Source organism: Grampus griseus, assembly GCF_964374135.1.
Source record: "Grampus griseus genome assembly, chromosome: 16".
NCBI lineage: Eukaryota > Metazoa > Chordata > Mammalia > Artiodactyla > Delphinidae > Grampus > Grampus griseus.
In genome coordinates, this window is record NC_139010.1 from 31,406,529 (window position 1) to 31,427,821 (window position 21,293).

Here is a 21,293-nt window from a genome sequence, read left to right on the forward strand (position 1 = left end):
GCACCCCCCAGCAACATTCCAGTTCTGAGGGGTTTAGGGAAATTTCCCAACTTTTGTCAAGCAAAAACAAAAACAAAAACAAAAAGTCCTGATACTCCACAGGCAGACACAATTGTTGCCCACTTCTGCTCCTCTCCATGCTTTTTGCTAACAGAAGCCCCTACATGGCCACCCAGAACCCAAAGACCATCTCCCAGCCTCCTTGGGAACTTGGTTTGTCTAGTTCCAGCTGAGGGGATGTAAACAGAAATGCCAAGTTAACTTCTGGGAACTTTCCTTCAAGGGAAGTGCTATGCTTCTTTCCCCCTTTCTTCTGGCTCTAACGCCTGGTGCTCAAGCAGCCACCTTGGACCATGAGGAATGAGGGCTGGGCCGTATCCTAGGGCTGGGGAAGGGGAGGTTGGGAGGGGCCTGGGTCCCCCACAGCTTTGTGAAACTGCTTTATCAATCCTGGAACGCCCTCTCTGGTCTTTTTATGTCAGAAAAGAAAATCATAGGTATTTAAGGCAGTGTTAACTTTTTTTTTTTTTTTGGCCACGCCTCACGGCATGTGGGATTTCAGTTCCCTGACCAGGGATGGAACCCGACCCTCTGCAGTGGAAATGCAGAGTCTTAACCACCAGACCGCCAGAGAAGTCCCAAGGCTGTGTTAACTTAGATTTTTTCTGTCAACTTATCCTGATAACGATGTCCTCCTCCCTGAATATCTGGTGCCTACTTGATTTATGTTTATATAACTAGAAGGGATCACTCAGCTATTTTCAGGACAGGACACTCATCACTTTCCAGAACAAAGTCTGCTCCGAGATGACTTGATTCCTTTACCATCAGATATCGATTAAAAAAAATAATAAAAAAGGCAATACCTAAGTACTTAAGTACCTAAGTACAACAGTAGAAAGGAGCAGAAAGTAAGTCCCTCATGCCTCTACCCTTCAGTCTTCCAGTTTCTATCCCCAAAGGTGGCCATTATTACCAATTTCTTAATATATTCTTTGCTGATGATTTTTCAATGGCAACCTCTCTTTTAAAGAGAGGGACACCCTGTTATACAATACACCTATGTAAATAAATATGTCAATATCCACATCTCTGTATAAAAAGTCTGAGTTATTTTGGTCTTACTACCCACAACCCTTCAAATGAGATCACATTTACTTCATGGCCTAAATGCAAATGTTCAAGCCCTCAGCCACATGACTGCCAAACGTCTGTTCCCTTCCCTAGCCTTCTTTGTCCCTCGTGTGAAATACTTCCTGGGATCTGACTGAGCAGAGAGTGAGGCAGGAGTTATGTCTAGAGAGACCCTATTTCCAAGGCCGCAAAAGACAGCTCCATCTGAGTGAATTAAAAAGGGTCAGAGGACTGGGTTTTACTTGTGAATTCGCAAATCATTTTTCAGTAAAAATAGTGATAGTCACCATAATTGCAAACGTACTTAATGAGCATGTATTCTGTGCCAGGCACTGTACTAAGACCTTATATGCATAATCATGTTGAAACTCACAATGACTCTATCAGTTAGGTACCAATAAATGGCATTCCTATCTTATAAATGAGTGAGGCAAAGAGGTTAAATCATTAGCCCAAGGCCACCAGATAAAAAGGGGAAATTTTGATTTGAATTCCGACAGTCTGAACCCAGGTTCTTAACCACAAGATGACCCTGACAACCTGATCAGATGGTAAACCCCATGCATGCAGGGACTTTCTCTGAGGGCTCAGGACACCACCTGGCACAGAACAAAAGCATAATATCCACTTATTAACTCTATGTTGGGGGTGGGATAAGGATAGCTGCATCCTTTCCCAGTAACTACAGGCTCACATCCTCTGCTCAGGGCACACCCTCCAAAATCCAGGCCCAAGGAAGGCCAGATGGGGCATGGAGGGCCTATATGAAAGGGCTGGAACCTGAGGGCTGGGCTGGCTCAGAGGGACCATTCTCCGCCCTGGTGAGGCCTGATGTACTGAGCCTGCCCAAAGGAGCCAGGCCCTCAATTCTGCATTTAAAAAAAAATTTTTTTTTAAATTGGAGTATAGTTACTTTACACTGCTGTGTCAGTTTCTGCTGTACAGCAAAGTGAATCAGCCATATATCTGTATCTATATCTATATCCTCTTTTTTGGATTTCCTTCCCATTTAGGTCACCACAGAGCATTGAGTAGAGTTCCCTGTGTTATACAGTAGATTCTCATTAATTATCTATTTTATACGTAGTTATCAATAGTGTATATATGTCAATCCCAATCTCCCAATTCATCCCACACCCCCTTCTCTACATCTGTTTCTGCTTTGCAAATAAGATCTTTACCATTTTTCTAGATTCCGCATATATGCATTAACATACGCTATTTTTCTCTTACTTCACTCTGTATGACAGTCTCTAGGTCCATCCACGTCTCTGCAAATTGCACAATTTCGTTCATTTTTATGGCTGAGTAATATTCCGTTGTGTGTGGGCACCCCATTTTCTTTATCCATTCATCTGTTGATGGACATTTAGGTTGTTTCCATGTCCTGGCTATTGTAAATAGTGCTGCAATGGACATTGGGGAGCATATATCATTTTGAACTATGGTTTTCCCTAGATATATGCCCAGTAGTGGGGTTGCTAGGTCATATGGAATTTTGCAGCTTTAACCCTACCCTGTGCTGGACACATTTTTATCGTTTGCTCCACCCCCTTCTGCTGAAGAATTCTTTTTAGATGCATTAGTATCAGATTTACCTGTTTTGTCTACTGCTGTACCTATGACAAGACTCTGGACATAGGAGGCCTTTACTAGGCGAATGAATGAAAGAACAGTTAAGCTAGACACCTGATCCTGGCCAGGTGGCATCTTCAGGCCACGGGTGTGGGGGACACTTTGCTGCATCCCACTGGGCTTGAATTAGCTACACTGTGGGCGGGGGGCGCTGGGTGCTCACTGCTTACCTCTAGAGGCTGGCTTGTGGCGGGAACATTAATTATCTTGGGAGTTACAGCTCACATGTATCCCAATCACCCTGTTTCACAACCCACAGGGATGAACTGCTACACTTTTTTGTATAACAAGTTTTCTTCTTTTGAGTTTTGGTAGAAAAAGAGAGTTCTGCCAAGAGACAACAAAAATTCAAGAAAAATAATCATTCCATAGTGTCAGATTCAATCAGACATGAATCAATGGGAATACAAACGGATAAACCCTGAAATAGAAACACAGCACTGTAATTTATTTAACTCTGACACAGACTCTGAAAGACTCCAGAATGTCTCTTCCGCCCCCAAAGGCCTGAACAAAGCGGGGAGAATGGGGGGGTAGGGGGTGGGGACTGTAACTGAGTCAATCGCTATTTCGATCCCCTGGTACGTAGGATGGAAAAAGGGTCAAGAACTGGACAGATCACCCGTCAGAAACGTGTGTCTGTTAATGGATGAGACGGAATTTAAATGTGTTTTTCTTATTTCTTCCAAACAGGCCAGAATAAAACCCTAACCTTCTATTGAGCTCACTCTCGAGAACACACTGCTACCTGGTGTTTGAGTTCGGCGCTTGCACAAAGCCCGAGGCCAGGGCAGGGCAGATGGTCACATTAGGGACAATTTTAACTCCCACCCCTGGGATGCACGGTGGGGAACCTGGAGTAGGGTTTACTGGTCAGCGTTGCTTATGGGCCCAGCAGGGCTGGCAGCACCACGAGGGTATCTCACTCCTCACTGGGGGTGTGCCCCTTCCCGGAACCGCGTGCTGGCCTGAACCTGACCCCGGGCCTGCAGCCACTGCAATTACAGGTCTCATGCAGGAGTCAGGGAGTGCTCGCCGAGGCAGGAGGAGGCTCCTGGCGGTGCTGCCTTTATTTTTTTATTTAAAAATATTTTTTTGGCCACCCACAATGGGTGGCATGCGGGATCTTAGTTCCCCGACCAGGGATGGAACCCGCGCCCCCTGCAATGGAAAGCGCAGTCCTAACCACTGGACGGCCAGGGAAGTCCCAGTACCGCCTTTATTACTCACAGCAGCACATGGATGCCATGGTCCCCCCCCCCACTACACGTATGTGTCAAACAGAGCAAGGTGGGCGTTGGTGTTCTCTCCCGCCACCCAATTCCACCCTCCCTGGCCCTTACGTGGATTCCAGCAGTCCTGGATCTGATCAGGCCTGTGGCTTACTTCCCAGGTGAGTTTTCAGGAAGCCAGCCGTGTGGCTCTGTGGCTCTTGGCAGGTTGGGTGAGAGAAGCAGAGTCCGTGGTGAGGCTTCATGGCGCAACCCTGAGCGTTTTAATAGACTCAACACTTCGTCTTCAACCAGGCCACCTTAGTTCAGAGATGTGTGTGGGTGGGGCTGAATGTGAAAAATGGCCTTTTTTCACATCACTGGCACCCTAAGAGAAGTCTGTAGGTTAACCTCATGGGCGTGGGGATCAAACTAATTTTAACAGAATTTAAGCCTGAGCATTGCCGAAAAGTCACTCAGGTCAGAAATTCCTAACTCAAAATCACGTCAGTATGGGAGGGAAAGCACTCATCCCAAACACAGACCCAAGAACCAAGGGTTACGCTAAGTGCCTCAGTGGCATTAACTCAGAACCTGGGGAGTCGACTAGGGAATGACCAAAGAAGGTAGGTACATTACACTGCTTGAATTCTTCGACTCTCCCCTACTTTTTCTTTTACCACATCCATCTCTTTAATCGTCCAAACCATCTTCTTGCTCAACAGATGCCCATCTCTTTGGTTTGTGCTGTTGTTTCTTCCAGTGGCTTGATACACGGAGATGAACAGGCTGTCATTTCAGAAGCAGACCTTCCTTCTCAAGTGCACGGAGCCAGAAAGCAGGGTCAAAGCCCCACTTTTCACTATTGTCTCACTTCCAACCAAGCAGCCTTGGTTTTCCAAGGCCTCATGGGAGGGAAGGAAGAGCCAGAGCGATAAAACTTGGCTCTGGGCAGGGAAGGAAGGAGGACAGGATCCACGGAGCGTTCTCCAGAGGGAGTAGATCTGCAGCTGCCGCAGTTCCTTCTCCGTGGCCCTGGGCCAATCCCCAGGAGCAAATTCAGCACAAAGAACCACCGTCTCCAGAAGAAGCAAAACCCTGTGCTCTCTGAAGACAAGCTACACACATTTCTTTCCCATGTTGCACAAAACCCCCTCATAAGCCTTGAAAAACCCACCCGTGATAGTGCAGTCACTGGCAGAAGCCCAAGCAGGCAGTTAAACATAGGTTTTCCCAGGATGCCCCGTTGGTTCTCTCCTCATAGCCCGACATGTGCTTTCTATTGTCACAGATCTCCTCTTTGAGGAGCCCGCTGTGCCACCTGGGCTGCGTCCCCAACCCTAGCTTGCACCCACCCCTGTGCAGGCCTTCGCCCTTCCTGTCTGCGTGACCATTTCAGCCCCGAGAGCTGGTGTCTGCTTGCACCCTCTGGGAGGACCCGCTCCCGCCACTCCCCTGGGACACTTTCTAGGCCCCCAGCTCTGCAACTGAGCTGCGTGCTCTTCGGCCGCAGGTGGCAGGGCACACATGCAGTTTCCGCAGGAGGGTGTGGATGCTGCCCAGGTGGTGTGTGGGTCTGGACCAGCCTCACTCTTCATCTCTGTGTACACGACAGCGCCTACCTCAGCAGGCCCTGCACTCCAGCGAGGCGTCTCCAGGCCATGAAGGATGGGTTTGCCTCTCGTCATGAGGTTGAGCCCCAACTATGGGGGTCGGAAGTAGACAAAAAGAGGGTAGCTGGGAGGTCTGCAAAAGATGTTTCAGAGCAGCGTGGCCTCATGACAGTTTCAGCTCAGTTACAAATCCTACACAGTCCCATTTGCTTAACCAGTTTTTCCAGTGACGCTTCAAAGCTGGCTTTCTTGGTTTCTATAGCTTCTTGGTTTCAAAAGGAAAACTAAAATAACAATAAAAATTCCAAATTCTTCAAAGTGGACAAATAAATAATAGTAACAATATTTACATTAGTATGTCACACTTGGAGATTGCAGCATGACTGGGGAACGGAAGAACTGAGAATGTGCCCTGGCCCTGGGGCTTAGACCTGGCTCCCGGTCGGGGTGGGACATCTCTCTGAGTGGACAGAGGGACAGGTGAGGTGGGAACGAGCAAAGATTCTGGGCTGGGGGATCCTCAAGTCCAGGGAGGTGGAGTGGGCAGGAGGTGCTGAGCTGTCCCTAGATTAATTAGGTTTCAAACAAACAGACAAATCCCGGTTCTCCCCAGCAAGCACTGTGCTGTGGTCTGGGTCACTGGGTGAGTTGCTCCTAGGATGCCGGGGCTTCTCTGACTGCCAGCACGGTGGGGATGGCAGGGCCTCGGTCCTGGGGAGCACAAAGCTCACGAGTCAGCTGCTGGCCTCCAGCCCCTTCCCAGACGACAAGGAGCCGAGGTCAGGAACGATCCCCTCTTCCCTGGACTATGTGACAAGGGGGATGTGGAATTCGTTTGTGTCGAAGATCAGGGGCCTCCTGGGAGGGCTTGGGTCCCTGTCAGCCTTGTGGAGCAGCTTGAAGAGCCCGGTGCCAATGTTCATGGGGATCCCCATGATGATGCATTCAGACACCCCTGAAACCAACCAGAAAGGATGTTAGAGGGCTTCTCGACACACGGGTAGGTTTTCAGGACAGAGAGACTACAGACTTGGGAGTCAGAAACTGGGCTTGGAGTCCCAGCCCCACTACACATCGACGGATTGAATCCGGGCTGCTCGCTTCACGCCTCATCTATAGACGCTGAAGGCGTGGCGTGGCGCTCCTGGACGGGTTGGGGGAATTCCAGCGAAGGGCAGTGCCCACTCACAGCCCCACTGCTGGCACAGAGGTCTCTCCATCTGAGCCAAAGGCACCGTGTGGGCCTCACCTTCATGAGCGCTACACTCAGACAGCAAGGATATACTGAATGACGCTCAGGAAAGCCCAAGTTTGCCACCCAGCACTTCCTTAACTTAGGGCCCAGGAGACAAGCAAATGGGATCATAGGAAGCAGATGCCAGTCCCCCTGGAGACAGCAGCAGAGACTTGTTCCCTGTGCCCAGGGGTCAGGGCGGCTTAACAGAACCCCAGCCTCGGAGTCCACAACCTGAATAAGAGACACTCAGAAGGCAGGGCCCTCACAGAGTGACAGGAGGAAGGTGACAGTGCAGATTCTCCGAGCTCCTTTTCAGATTTTTAAGATCTAAATGTTGGGCTCTGCGTCAGGCTTCTGGTTTTACAATAAGCAAGTGTGTACCTGCTATGTTCTGGGCTTTGTGCTATCAGGGCACCAGAGAGGTCAACAACCAAACTAAAAACCAACACGTAGTAAGGGCCAACACTGAGCTACAACATTTAAAGGATCAGGAGATTTCAAAGTTGGGGTAGGGTGACCACGCTAGGTGCCCAGAGGGGTCAGTGGTGGAGAAGGGGCGGCAGGCGGGGCCACAGCAGGGCAGCAGCAAAGACCAGGCCCAGCGTCCTGGTGGTAGAGCTGGGGAGCTGGGTCTTAGCCCTGCTGTCAAGCAGACTCGCTCTTATTTTGCCTTGGCCTTGCCCTTCTCCGGCCCCAATCTCTGCTCCCTTTTCTTTCCTTTTACCTTTCATTATCTTAAAGAATTATGTAATTTCTCTTTCTCTCTATTTGCAACCTGTGACCCTTGGGAAAGAAAGAGTTAATCTCAGGAGCAAACAATAGGCGTATACCGACTGGGGCCCCACCTGACCAGCCTCTTGGGTGGCCAATCCACACAAGGAGGTGAGAGGGGAAGTGGCCACTAGGAAGCAGAGCTCTGGCGGCGGGGACGAAGGCCAGGCCTGGCATCGCTGTTGGAGCCCCAGGCCCTCACAAACTCCCACCTCAGGCCACAGGGTCTTGCTGCGGCACGAGAAAGGCTAGAGCAAAGTGGGCACTCGGAGTGGGCAAGGGTCTGCTGTGACAGCCGCCCCTCGGGCTCCCTCTCCCCCAGGCCTGTCAGAGAGGCGCTGTGTGGTGGGAGAGGAGGCTAGTGCAGGGCAAGACGCTCACCACAAGCGAGTCAGTTCCCTCGGTCTTCTCACCGAGAAAGGGTTCGATACCTGCGCCTCACTGATGTGCTGAGACGCCATACAAGGTGCCCGGCGCAGGCGTGCTGGCTGCCTCGCTCAGGAAGTCAGGACAGCGGGTGCCTGGCGCAGGATCGGAGTGGCCGACTGTAATTCTGAGGACTAGAAAATCCCTACATGCCCAGCGGTGACCCTTTCCCTGTACTGACAGAGAAGCCTTCTACAAATGTGAGGGATGCAGGCTGCCACAGTCAGGCTCTGGAGATAAAAGATAGGTCAGTCCCAATTCCATGATCTGTGACTTTATTCTTAGGTAAAAGCTCTGCCTGCTCAGTTTCTCCACCTCCTGAGAAGCCCCAGCCACGGTCTAAGCTGCATCCACAAAGGCCTCTGGGGAGGCTGCTACGAACACCAAACCTACCACACACGGAGTCCTTCTGCCCGAAGTAGGCGGCGTCAAAGAGGTGGTCGGCGGTCTTCTCAAAGGAGGCCAGCATCAGCACGCTCTCCTTCATCTTGGCCAGGCCAAACCTAGTAATGCCCAGGACTTCACCCTGCACCACGGGAGAGAGAGCCAGAGTGGTACTCGTGCCACTTACAAAACGCATGCCCCGCCTTCCCTCAACAGAAGCAGCAAAAATCAGCAGGGCCGCAAGTCACAGTCTCAGGTTTAAACAGGATCCTAACAGCTGTGTGTCCCACCTGTGTCCCTCTGAGGCCATCAGCCACTGACAACACAGATCCCTACACTCACAGCCGGGTGCCACTGGAGCAAAGAATTAAGAACTGAGAAGTCAAGAGTGGATATATGTGTATGTATAACTGACTCACTTTGCTGTACAGCAGAAACTAACACAACACTGTAAATCAACTATACTCCAATAAAAATTAATTAATAAAAGAACTGAAAAGTAGGGAATTCCCTGGTGGTCCAGTGGTTAGGACTCTGCGCTTTCACTGCTGAGGGTCTGGGTTCAATCCCTGGTTGGGGAACTAAGATCCTGCAAGCTGCATGGCACGGTCAAAAAAAAAAAATCCCTGAAAAGTAAAATTAAGAATCTAACTTTTAAAAGTTAGAGTATTTCTGCGCTTCCCTGGTGGCGCAGTGGTTGAGAGTTCGCCTGCCGACGCAGGGGACACGGGTTAGTGCCCTGGTCCGGGAAGATCCCACATGCCGCAGAGCGGCTAGGCCCGTGAGCCATGGCCGCTGAGCCTGCACGTCCGGAGCCTGTGCTCCGCAACAGGAGAGGCCACAACAGTGTACCGCAAAAAAAAAAAAAAAAGTTAGAGTACTTCTGAAGATGTTTCTTGTGGTTCAAAGAACTCAAAACTCAAATAATTTAAAAGCCTCAAGGTAGAAAAAGAGTTATGTAAATTTAGATGCTTTCATTTAAAGGTATGTTATGCCATCATTAAAAAAGTGTATTTATAAAACTATGTAACAACATGGAAAACATTTATAACGTTAGAAAAAAGTCAGAATAAAAATGACATGCTCGGGACCTCCCTGGTGGTGCAGTGGTTAAGAATCCGCTTGCCAATGTAGGGGACATGGGTTCAAGCCCTGGTCCGGGAAGATCCCACATGCCGCGGAGCAACTAAGCCCGTGAGCCACAACTACTGAGCCCACGTGCCACAACTACTGAAGCCTGCACACCTAGAGCCTGTGCTCCCCAACAAGAGAAGTCACCGCAATGAGAAGTCCGCGCACCACAACGAAGAGTAGCCCCTGCTCGCCACAACTAGAGAAAGCTGCGCGCAGCAACGAAGACCCAGCATGGCCAAAAATACCAACCTCAGTTCCCCCCTCAGGTTATGTTAACTTGTTCTTTAACCTGGAAATGGCTACAGAAGAAGTGTGATGAATGGGTTTAACAGGGAATAAACCTCAGTTTGCCATGGAATCCTTGGGCTTTTGGCAATGGCTAGTTTTCTTTTACGATAAAATTTCTAAAAAGGACAAAAACCATGCTCTGTCTCTTGCCATGAGGTTGAAATTTTCACGCTGGAATTTTACCAGTACACCCAAACCTGACCACTGTACTTCTGTCTTGGGGTAACGGTGGTCATCACAGTTGGGCACGCTATGTGTCCTACAAGCTTTGTGCTCCCGAAACTGGGTTTGCGACGCCTGGCTGCCAGGCCCCCACGAACCTTGTAGGTCATGAGGTCGGAGAGCAGCATCACATGCCGCCGGTCGATGCTCATGCCATGGTTGACCATCGTGTACTGGATTTCGTTGATGATAGTCGTCCGGGCAGCTTCGATGCCCAGGGTTTTCTCCACCTGCGGAGGGCTAGGATGAGCAGAAGCAGCCATGCCCTCCTCTACCCTGCAGCTCCCGGCACCCCGTGCCCTTCCCCAGAGATGGGAGTGCAGACCAAGAGCAAACGACAGGGTCAGAGGAGCGTGCCAGGAGGGAGACGGGACGACTGCAAGGTGCCCCTGGCCGTAAGCAGTACCTCATACGTGTTGTTAGAGGTAGTTCGGGTGCCCTTCACACCGTGGGTGGCCATGACTGCCCGCAGGTTATCACCCTCCACCAGGAGCTTGTACTTCTCCTTTCCGCTCTGCTCGTCGATGTGGATGACAGCTCGGGACACCTCCGGGATGCCCTGCACCACCACCTGGACTCACAGACAGATAAGGCTCCAGACCCCGCAGTGCCTGCAGCCCCACCCACCCAGGAGCCTGGGAAACCACAGTGGCTGTGAGAACTGGGAACGTCATGGCCTGGGTTTGTGACCTTGATCACCTCATTTTCAGTGGTGATTGTCAGCAACATGCCAAACTTGGGAGTGCCTGTGTGCTGCTCTAGTGGTTGGGGGGAAGCAGAAGCTCAGGGGACCATGCCCCCTTCCACCACCAGTTTTATGAAAGAACAAAGAGAAACCGAACAGGCAGAGTTGGTGAGGCAGTGCTAAGAAGGAAACCGGAACCTGCCTGACTCCTTAGGGGTGTAGCAAAGAAACGAAGAAACAGGGCGCCACCCTCAGTCTCAGCAGTGACAACGCCCTTGTGGCTTCCTGACACCTGACTCTTCAGGTTAGAGGTAAGCGCGGTCCCTCCCTTTATGCATCTCCAGGTATTAGGCCAGACGCGGTCCTGGAGAGGTGACCTGTGTCTCACCTTGGGGAGATCCTCTTTCAGAAACTGCAGCACGTAGTACATGGAGCTCTTGCTGTTCTCTCGGGGGGTGACACACACCACAGCCTCACCATGCACGGCCACGTCGCCAGGCTTCACGCGGAGCTTGGACATGCAGATGGAATACCTCACCGTCTCAGCGTTCACCTGCGAGGGACCGCACGCCCAGGACATTACTAGCAGGGTTTGGAGGCTGCGGTTCCAGTGTTTCTTGGTCTTTTTACATCGTTGCCCCTCTAAGCCTTTTCAGTCATTTTTACCCCATCTCTCTCCACACCACGATATTTTAATACTGGAGATATACTGTGTATTTATGTACCGTAATGTATACCTCTGCCTTATTCGTTAGAGTAGATCCCCACCCCCCAACCCTTTTTTTGCCATTGCTACCTGTACATAAACACCAACGATAATCAAGCCAGGTCAATCCACTCATCCAAAAACATCTCTGAGCCAGCAAGGTACTGTGCTGGGGGCCCACAGGTGAGTAAGACACTGCTGGCACTATAGTCCTTCCAGATGCTGTAATGCTGTTATCACAGCAAATGGGTATTATGGCCTGCACAAAACCTCCACTAATTTCCTGTGTGTCCCTGGGTGGCAATGTCTGTGCTGGGGTCAGGCGTAGAGAGAAAACATGAAGGTACAACAGACTCACAGAACAGACACTGAGTGAAAGCCTCTGCAGGGTTTCCTGTGCCTTGCATAGCTCTTGACCTAGTTTATCAGCGCCTATCTTGGGGCTAAAAGAGGATGACTTCCTCCACGCATATAATTACGTGACTCACTTCCAGCCTCAGAAGTCTGATCCGTTCCAGGGAGAGCTTGACGAGAATAAAGCAATCGTCAGGAAGAAACACTTCTTCAATATACTCCGAAATCTGTGGTGTCAAAAGATCGGAATGTTCATCAGTCACTTTCCCTTCCCTCAGAGCATACAAGGCTCACTCTATTTTTTTAAGGATACAGAGCAGTGTGGACACACTGACTAGTAAATCCACTACAAGTGGTTCTTACGCTTACTGGCGACGCTGCTGGTTTAGTTTTCTTATTATTAAGAGGGATTTCTTCTTACCTCTCCCAAGAGGGTTTTCTCAATTCTCCCTTTCACGAGGCGAGCGTAATCTGCATCGTCGTCCTTGTCCAGCTGTGCTGTGATGATTGGAGTGCTATGGGAAGTAAGGGCAAATGATGACAGCACAAGGAATGAGGCTGTTTGAAGAATACCGCTTTGTTAAGCCCGGGTACCACTTGCAGTTGTAATGTTAACAGCAACCGCAATTTACTGAGCGTTTACTGGAGTCAGGCACGCCACTGAGGGCTTCACATACACGTGCTCATGAGGCAGCCCAATCGATCAGTCACTGAGTGACTTTCAGAACATTCTTCCTGGCCAAGCGAACCTACCTTTTCCTCTTTGGTCCTAATGAGTAGTTATTTCAGTTCTGCTCCCTGAGTAAACTGACCCTTCGTGTACTGCAGCTTCCTCCACTTCCACTGCCACCCCTACAATCTCCTCTTCAGGACACCTCCACCTCCTCCAACCACCAGCTAGGAGCTTCCATCCTCGCTGTCCTGGACAGCATCCCCCGAACGCACATTCCTGGGAGATCTGACCAACGTAGAGGAGGCAGGCAGAACTCCTACCACCCTGGACGTCTACAGGTGCTGTTCTAGAAGCAAGTACAGCTTTCTTTCATTTAATGTTATACTGTCATTTCGTTAGACTTGGATCAGAGGTGAAACGTGATTTTGTCACTGAATGCACTATAAGGTATTTCTGTCTTTCCTAGTCTCACATCACCCACAAATCCTATCATGAAATCACCAGGGCGGGGGTGTGGGCGGACAGGGAGTGTGTCACAGAATATGACCATAGCTCAAGTGGTAGACACGTTAGTCAGGCCTAGTGAGGCTGGGAATAATGACATCAAAAGGATGAAATCTACACTGACACATCGTTCCAAGTTTTCCAGGCATTTTTTTTAGGTTTCTCTCTTTCATGTGACTTGTGGCCATAAAGAACCATTGCATCAATTTTGACTCTATCCAGTTTGGACTTATTTTTTTCCAGTTTGGGTTTTTTAAAAGGCAAGATATGATTAACACAAGCACGCCTCACTCCGGAGTTTGAGAAACTGCCCGCTAGCATCTCTCTCTTTCTCTCTCTCTCTCACACACACACACACACACACACACACACACACACACACACACCCCCCCAAGAGAAACACTGTTTCTCAAGGATCATGACAGGTGAGTGTGAGAACAAGAGGGACACGGATGCGGGCACCTGATGGCCTTGGAAGCGTTGATGATCTCTTTGATGCGGGGCACACCCAGGGTGATGTTCATGGAGGCCACGCCCGCGAAGTGGAAAGTCTTCAGGGTCATCTGGGTGCCCGGCTCGCCAATGCTCTGGGCACAGAGTGCGCCCACGGCAGAACCTGGCTCCATCTGTGCCCTGAAAGGACAAGGTAGGGATGAAAAGTCCAGGAAAATTGCTAAGGAGACGGGGATGAAATGCACAGCGTGGGAAATCCAGACAATGATGATGTCACATCTTTGTATGGTGGCAGATGGTAACCAGGCTTACCGTGGTGACCCTTTTGCAATATATAGAAATAGCGAATCGCTATGTTGTGCACCTGGAACTTGCACAGTGTTGTAGATGAACTACACGTCAATTAAAAAGACAAAACCAGGGAATTCCCTGGCAGTCCAGTGGTTAGGACTCCAAACTTTCACTGCCAGGGCCCGGGTGGGCCCAGGTTCAATCCCTGGCTGGGGAACTGGAAGTAGGATCCTGCAAGCCTCACGATGCAAGGGGGGTAAAGAAAAAAGGGGCCAAAAAAGACAAAACCAAAAACTGCTGGGGAGGCTTCTGATGATCTCCTTTCAACAGAAAAAATACGGATGCCATCAGGGCCAGGAAGGAATTGGCAAGGACCCAGGCTAGGCTTGTGACAGAGGAAGAACCTGGCACAAATCAGTTACAGGTGCAGATGAGGGGACATGATGCTCGGAGGGGTTCAATGATGACAGTGAATACTGTGTGGCTACCGGGTCAGCGTGGGATGACTGGAGAAGATCTAAGAGCTCTGCTGACAAATGGTACTGAAGGTGGACAGAGCAGCGGGCAATTGCCAGACACATCGGTAGTTTCTCTGTGGGGAGAGGGCAGTCGGAAATTTCTTCGCCGTTACTTCCACATCTTGGAGCACCCAGCCTGTCTACCCACTGACTAGTAAGCGGTGTGGGAGCAGGATTTTGTTTCCTGGGGAAACAGGAAGCATACAAGAGACCCACGTGACCGCCTGGCAGTCTAAGACAGTTAGCATCCTTACCTCATGTACTTGTCCCTACACGTCTCCAGAAACTTTTCTATTTGGGTGGGGGTGATCCGGTCCAACTGGTACAGCACCCGGGGCTGGAAGGAAAAAATCCAAGTATGAGTCAGGGCTGGCAGCAATGGAAAATACCTCTATGTCCTGACACATCTGGGAGGGCCGTTACCTCTGTTGTGCCGTTATCGTTGATGCCATATTTATCTCGGGTTTTCTTGATCTTCTCAGAAACCTCCTTAACGAATTTTTTTATCTCCTGAAAGATTACACAACAAACATCAGATACATATTTCTCAGCAATTTGGATTACATGATTCGTTTTGTAAACTTCAGTAACGTGACGAGTCCGTCCTATTTTAGTGGCAGCTAAACATGACACTGTAAAGGGTACGAAATGGATACAGGTTCTATTACAAAATGTTTTTCCAAGGAACACGACACACCATCCACACCCCGGACACATCGTTCATTGGTTTAGTGTTTCTAAGGCCTTTTTACCCTGATGATGCTTCATATGTATACAGTGAAGGCAGGATAGCCCTTCCCACTTGCCACCTTCTCGTCTCTCCCCTGGCACACCCTGCTGCCCACATTCACGCAGCCCAGAGTAAGTACAATTGAACCACTTGTACTTTTAGTCTCTAGACTGATAACTTCTTGAGGTTTCTTCTGCAGTTGTTCTGGTCAGTTTAAATACTATGAAGTATGGTTTTGTAGACACTATGTACATTTCAAACACTTGCCTTCATTTCAAAGGAAACACTCCCAAGTCCCAGCTTTGTCTCTGACCCCCAGCTCTGCATTGGTCCCCCATCATGCTCCCTTCCCCCACACAGTCAGAACTTTGTAAGTCTCCAGGAAACCACTCTCAAAGCTGGAAATGAAACATCGGCATATCTGCTGTTCCCATTGTATTTTTTTTTCTTTTTGCGTTACGCGGGCCTCTCACTGTTGTGGCCTCTCCCGTTGCGGGGCACAGGCTCCGGACGCGCAGGCTCAGCAGCCATGGCTCACGGGCCCAGCCGCTCCGCGGCACGTGGGATCCTCCCAGACCAGGGCACGAACCCGCATCCCCTGCATCGGCAGGCGGACTCTCAACCACCGCGCCACCAGGGAAGCCCCCCATTGTATTTAAGAACAGCACTCTACGCCCCGGGACGATGACAAAATGGAGCAAGAAAAAGGTGAGAAGTACCTCATGTGGAAGATCCATAGGGCACGGCTAGGGACGACAGGCCTAAGTTTTCTGGAAGCTGCTCTAAAGGGAAAACCCATCTGCTTTACAATCTATAGTGTGTCTGTGACATAAACCCAGCCTCAAGGTCACTCCTAGAACCAGGAGCAGCTAGCATCTCCTCTCGGGGAGTTCTCACGGAGGGTATGGTGCGCTTTAATGAACCACACCCATCCATGTCCTGCTGCCAGGGGGTCAGCACCGCGGGACTGACCCTCAGAGCACTTCTCAGGGGAGCTAATGGCACACCCCGCGCAGTAGCAGCGTCCTTCTGAGGCTGCTCATCAGCTGCTCTGGTTCGATCCAGGGGCATGTTTGAGAATGTGGGAAAGGGTGGACAGACCGCACTTCCCCTCAGCAGCCCTCCAGGGAATATAATTCCCCTCAATGGTTCTGGACAGATTGTGAGGGCGCTCTGGCCAACTACAGGCAGCCAGCTGCTCCGCGCGGCAGGCTGAGGGCGGACCCACACACCCGGAGGGACCAGCAGGCGGGCCTGAGGACTGGATGCAGCTGTAGTGGCTGCAAAGCCTCACGAGGTCTTGATCCTTGATTCCGAGGCCGGCTGGGGGGCCCCAGGAAGACCAGCACGCCTGCCCAGACTCTGCTCAATCTATATCACATAGTTGAAAACATCACAAGTTTTGTCTGAAACAAATGTTTCAAAAAGCAGACTGAACAGAAGCCCACTTTTGCAAAAACAAAATCCTCTAATGTAGGGGTCCCCGATCCTTGGGCCACGTACCGCTACCAGTCCCCGGCCTGTTAGGAACCAGGCCGCACAGCAGGAGGTGAGCGGCGGGCGGGCAGGCGAGCGAGCGAAGCTTCATCTGCCCTGCCGCTCCCCATGGCTCGCATTACTGCCTGAACCTCCCCACCCCCGTCCATGGAAAAACTGTCTTCCACGAAACTGCTCCCTGGTGCTGAAAAGGTTGGGGACTGCTGCCATAAGGGACCTACTCAGAGCTTAACACTTAACTAGCCAGGTTTTATCCTAACACTGCAAAAATAAATCTCTTTAGCCTCCCCTAGACCAACGAGCAATTTCTAGCTACTATCTTTTCTGAAAGCAAACCACTAAAACTTCTGAGGTTCACATGGTCCATGTCCACAAGCTCTTCTTAGTCAGCTGCTGCCCAGCCTGGCAGGCTCTCCCTGTGGGGCGGCAGGGCACTGGCCGCATTGCTCTAGAGCAGAGGCCACTCGGGCTGAATAAGGTCAGGGGCTTGGTCAAGACAAGAGGCCCCTCTGCAAAGTCAAATGCCTTCTCCACAGTCTGCTCTCAGGGCAGGGGTTTTCTGCAATGTCATCTTTGCCCACTGAGCATTTCAGTCTGTCTCCTAGGAGCCCAGGTGATCAGGGGGCTACGTGGGTGGAATCCACCACATCTTGGCTGCCCCTTGCTCATGAACACAGGTTTCCCATGACTGTCCTTGTCGGTCAACTCTCCTCATTGACAAAGCGTGGAACTACGTGGAGGGTTACCATGCCGCTCAGCCATCATTCTAGGCAGAAAAGACTTTTATTTAAGAAAGGACTTTCACTAATTTACAAGAACTTGAAAATTCTCAAGAGACTCTTTAAAGAGAAACTCTCCAGGCTTACTTATTAATTACAGGCTTGAGGCTACGTTTTCAGATACAGTTAGTTATTACAAACCACAGGTGGAAATTAGAGCTGGAGAGGGCAGTGGGATAGTCTCTCCTGGTGTGGCTCTGCCTAAAACTGTGAATCTTCAAAAGCGATAATACCCACTTCCACTTAATTTTTCCCCTGTATTATTCAGTATTAAGAACCTCCTTTAAATGGGTGATATCCTCCCTGAGCCTATGTTGTATCCTTTAGGGCGAACTTCTGAAAGCCCTCTTGAACCAGATGTTGCCATTCAATTGCCAGGTGTTCAAGGCACAGGCTAACCAGATGTTGCCGTTCGAATGCCAGAGCCCAAGGCCAAGCAGACCAGGGGGTTTTCATCTGAGAAACTCCGCACACGTGAGCAGTCAAGAGCACACACCTCAAACCATTCCCCAGCTCAGGTGCTGGAAAGGACAGTTTTCAGCTGCCACCCACGTGGACATGCTTCTGGTGGCTTTGCTGAAAGGAATGACTTCCCTTACACAAGAGTTAGGGCAGATATTCTGGAAGTTAGGTTAAAAGGAAAAAAGCTCACTTTTTGGAAATGAAAACTGAAATAAGCTACTAAGAATTCAGCTGGACCAACCCATGCATACTAAGGGAACTCAGAACACGGCAGCTGGCAGGCAGTTAATCACACAACTGACCAGCAGCTAACTCTCACACTCAGTCCACAGTGCGTCTGTGAGCACAGCTGTCGGCCTCTGGCAGGGCCAGGGCTCAGCGCCACCCAGGAGCTGCCTCTGTCTCCTCGGCTCTGACACGGGCCATGGCCGGACAACATTTCAGCAGCTCAGAAAAATCTGCTCTGGCCAGTGGATTTCGGACCCTCTTGGCAAATCTGAGCCCGGATTGTGAGCCACGGGAGGGTGAGGACATGTTCAATCACCTCTGTGTCCCTGTGATCTGTGGGGCGTACAGCACAAGGGGACGGCTGAACAAGTGCTCATTGAACCCACAAGTGCTGCTGGTCAGGGGGTTACTGTCAAACCACGTCTAAGACAAGAAAAGACCAGTCCAAGGTGATGAACAGGGAAGCCCTGTTTGCCAGAACCGGGACAGAAATCTGTGGTCCCCGGGCCTGGCAGACAGCTGGGGGGCGGCAGAACTACTCCTCCACGCTCGGCAGCCACAGCACGTAAGCACGTTACCTCGTTATATTTCTCATAGCCTGTCTCAGTTAAGGTCTTCAAGGAGAAACAGAAACATAAAGAAGTAAATATAATCGTGAAGGAAAATCAAATCACACTTCTCATTTGTTACTTAAGAAAAAAAAGAAAAGAAAAGGAAAAGCTGTGAAGAAACAAAACCAAAACAAAGGCACTCAGCCTAGCCAGACTCTTAATTTTAAATATATTAAGATTTGGAAGAGTCTCTTTTTCACCTTTTCACATCTTGCCATGTTAAAGAATGGAGTGAAGCGCTTTTAACTAAAACATTCTTATTTACGCGCTTTACTATTTGCGTGTTTGATATACTTCAAGGGATACATTTGTGCTATATTTGAATCACCAATCAGTACACAAAGGGAACCAGGTACGGATTCCTGCATCCTTTTGCTTTTTGTTTTGGCCACGCTGCTTTTGATCATAACCATGATTATAAACAGGAAGGAGCAGGTCAGTGAAATGAAAATGAACTGAAAAAACCTTAAGAGGATGTCAAGGTAACAGGTCCCTGGAAGAAAATGGAAGAGGCTGACTCTGCATTTATAACCCATTACAGTAAGAAAAAAAAAAACAATTTAAAATGATAAGGGTGTTAAGTAAATGCTATGACATCATCTATTGTATAAGACACAATAAATGGCATTAAAACAATGCTACTACTATTACAAATGATGGGGATTCAGAACAACCGAGGAAGGAGATGGCCCACAGGATGACAAAGTGGGTTGTAGGGGGTTGACAGGGACAGGGTTAAAAAAAAAATCAGTTCTCTAACTAAAGCGCTTTTCTTCTACCAGGGAAACACTTGCGCAAAAGACAAACTAAGAAAGACATGAGATAAATTCTTTATGTTGACTGCTGAGACTCTGCCTGGGCCAGTCTTAAATTTTTTAACAAGAAACACTCTTACATAAACACCCTCCCAGCTTATGAACTGCACTGCTGGCACTTGGTGAACAATTCCTTGGTGACAGCAGAGCCGGGTGCATGGCCCCACGGAGCTCACCTGCAGGAAGCTGTCCTGGCAGCAGAGAAACTCATTCTTCTTCGTGATGGACTCAGCGGTCAGGAGCAGCTCATTCTTACTGAGAGCAGGCTCGCTCTGGCACGGGAAGACTGCCTTGGGTATCAAAAGGAAATAAGAGGGATGTGGGGGGCAGTATTGGAGGAAGGGATTTACAAGAGACAAAACAACCTCACTCAGACTGAGCTTTTAGCAACCTGTGATGTTTTTTTTCTTTCAAAACAAATTGTAGACTCTACCTTTAATATGAAGGTGAAAACGGGATAAACTGATACTCCACCTTATACAAAGGCTTGTGGGCTATTCAGTGGTTTTCATGCCATTTCTCCCCAACCTTCACGCCACCCCAGATTTGCACTAAAATCAGAAATTGTTGTTTTTTAAAAAGAGCCCAAAATTTCAAGAGTGAAAATATTCCCCCACCTCCAAGCTCATGGGGTTTCCCCTAAAATTTTAATGGTTGCACATCACCCTAATGGACGGAGCAGTCTGTATTATTTTTTGACCTGTCCTCCACTGATGGTCTGTGTCTGCTGTAAACAATTCTGGAAGGACATTCTTGGCACATTTAGATCATTTTTGTAGGGCAAATTCCTATAAGTGGAATTTAAATGTTGGTCAAAGGCACCCACATTTAAATTCAGATCAGTGTTGTCCAGCTCTCTCTTTAAAAAGATTGTTCTAAACTATACCCCCAGTTAAAGTGTGTGAAATGCGCCTGCTTCTCCACACCCATGGCTTTAACACCGTCTCTATTACACTGTACTAGATACAGACAAGAAGACAAAGCCCTCTTCTATTGGCATTTGATTACTACCAATAACTAGACTTTGAAATTGAGAAACTCTTTTTCCTTTAATACTTGGGGGAAATTATGCAAAGGAACACAAACAGAAAAATATTAACTCAGTGGTGGAGTAGATATGACAGCATTAACTGTGTGCTATGCCAAAGGGCACCTCCATTCTACAGAACTGGCCTTGAAAACACTGACAGATATGATGCTAAATCTTACTTTGATGTTGTCCAGAACTCTTTTAAACTCCAAGGGTTCATCCTTTCCCTCCATGGCTGCAGGATCTAAGCCATCTCCCCCGTAAATGAACTGGATGATATCGCCTGTAGAGCTTCGCACTGTCAGATCATACTGTGAGCAAAGATCTTCCAGGGACTTTACGAGCCTCCTCTAAAGGAAAAGGAGGAGAGGAGACAAAAGCTCAGCTGCTGTGAGAAGACTAGTCACGCATAGAGAGGTGGAGATTTGCAACTCTGAGTTTCAAGGTTACCAGCGCTTTAATCACATAAAAACATTTTATTAGAAATCCCTTAAGAAGAGTCCCCTGACTGTAAGAACAGGCCCACAAGGGCCTCATTAGCCTGTGCAGTGGGATTTAGAATATGCTCCAGCCTCCAGGACTTCAGTGTTTTAGAATACATGCAATTTAAACCCCATCACCCCCGAAGGACTCTGCAAACACTGTTTTCCTAGGCTGCTTCGCCTTCCCTCTCTGTCTCCCTAAGGTATAAATTAATGCAATTGCTTTGCATTTCTAAACACAACTTAATCCAGGACCCCTGTGGACTTCAATATGAATTACAGAGGATCAGGTGCAGGCCACCTTCTGGGACAGAGGGGGAAGAAGAGAGAACAGGAATGGCATTGCTTTTGAACCAGCAGGCAGCAGTGATTTCTCAAGTCTGCTTAGGGAGAAGAACCTCCCACCAGCAGAACACTCCA

General features: G+C 49.2%; 1 protein-coding gene across 2 annotated transcripts in view; it reads right to left on the bottom strand.

Annotated features, from left to right (window-relative positions):
- Positions 1-3,837: 3,837 nt before the first annotated feature.
- Positions 3,838-21,293, bottom strand: part of POLR3A (RNA polymerase III subunit A) — a 51,274-nt gene continuing 33,818 nt past the window's right edge. Inside the window, exons 20-32 of one of the 2 annotated variants that reach the window (XM_082674086.1) lie at positions 20,571-20,741; positions 19,538-19,651; positions 18,514-18,549; positions 14,663-14,749; positions 14,494-14,576; positions 13,440-13,610; positions 12,222-12,315; positions 11,935-12,027; positions 11,129-11,293; positions 10,462-10,626; positions 10,154-10,285; positions 8,421-8,553; positions 3,838-6,548 (exon numbers count right to left, since the gene is read on the bottom strand). In XM_082674086.1, the coding sequence (XP_082530212.1) occupies positions 6,400-6,548; positions 8,421-8,553; positions 10,154-10,285; positions 10,462-10,626; positions 11,129-11,293; positions 11,935-12,027; positions 12,222-12,315; positions 13,440-13,610; positions 14,494-14,576; positions 14,663-14,749; positions 18,514-18,549; positions 19,538-19,651; positions 20,571-20,741 (1,593 nt within the window). In that variant the 3' untranslated portion in view covers positions 3,838-6,399. The remainder of the gene's footprint in view (positions 6,549-8,420; positions 8,554-10,153; positions 10,286-10,461; positions 10,627-11,128; positions 11,294-11,934; positions 12,028-12,221; positions 12,316-13,439; positions 13,611-14,493; positions 14,577-14,662; positions 14,750-18,513; positions 18,550-19,537; positions 19,652-20,570; positions 20,742-21,293) is intronic. The other variant, XM_082674087.1, reaches the window with a different exon arrangement.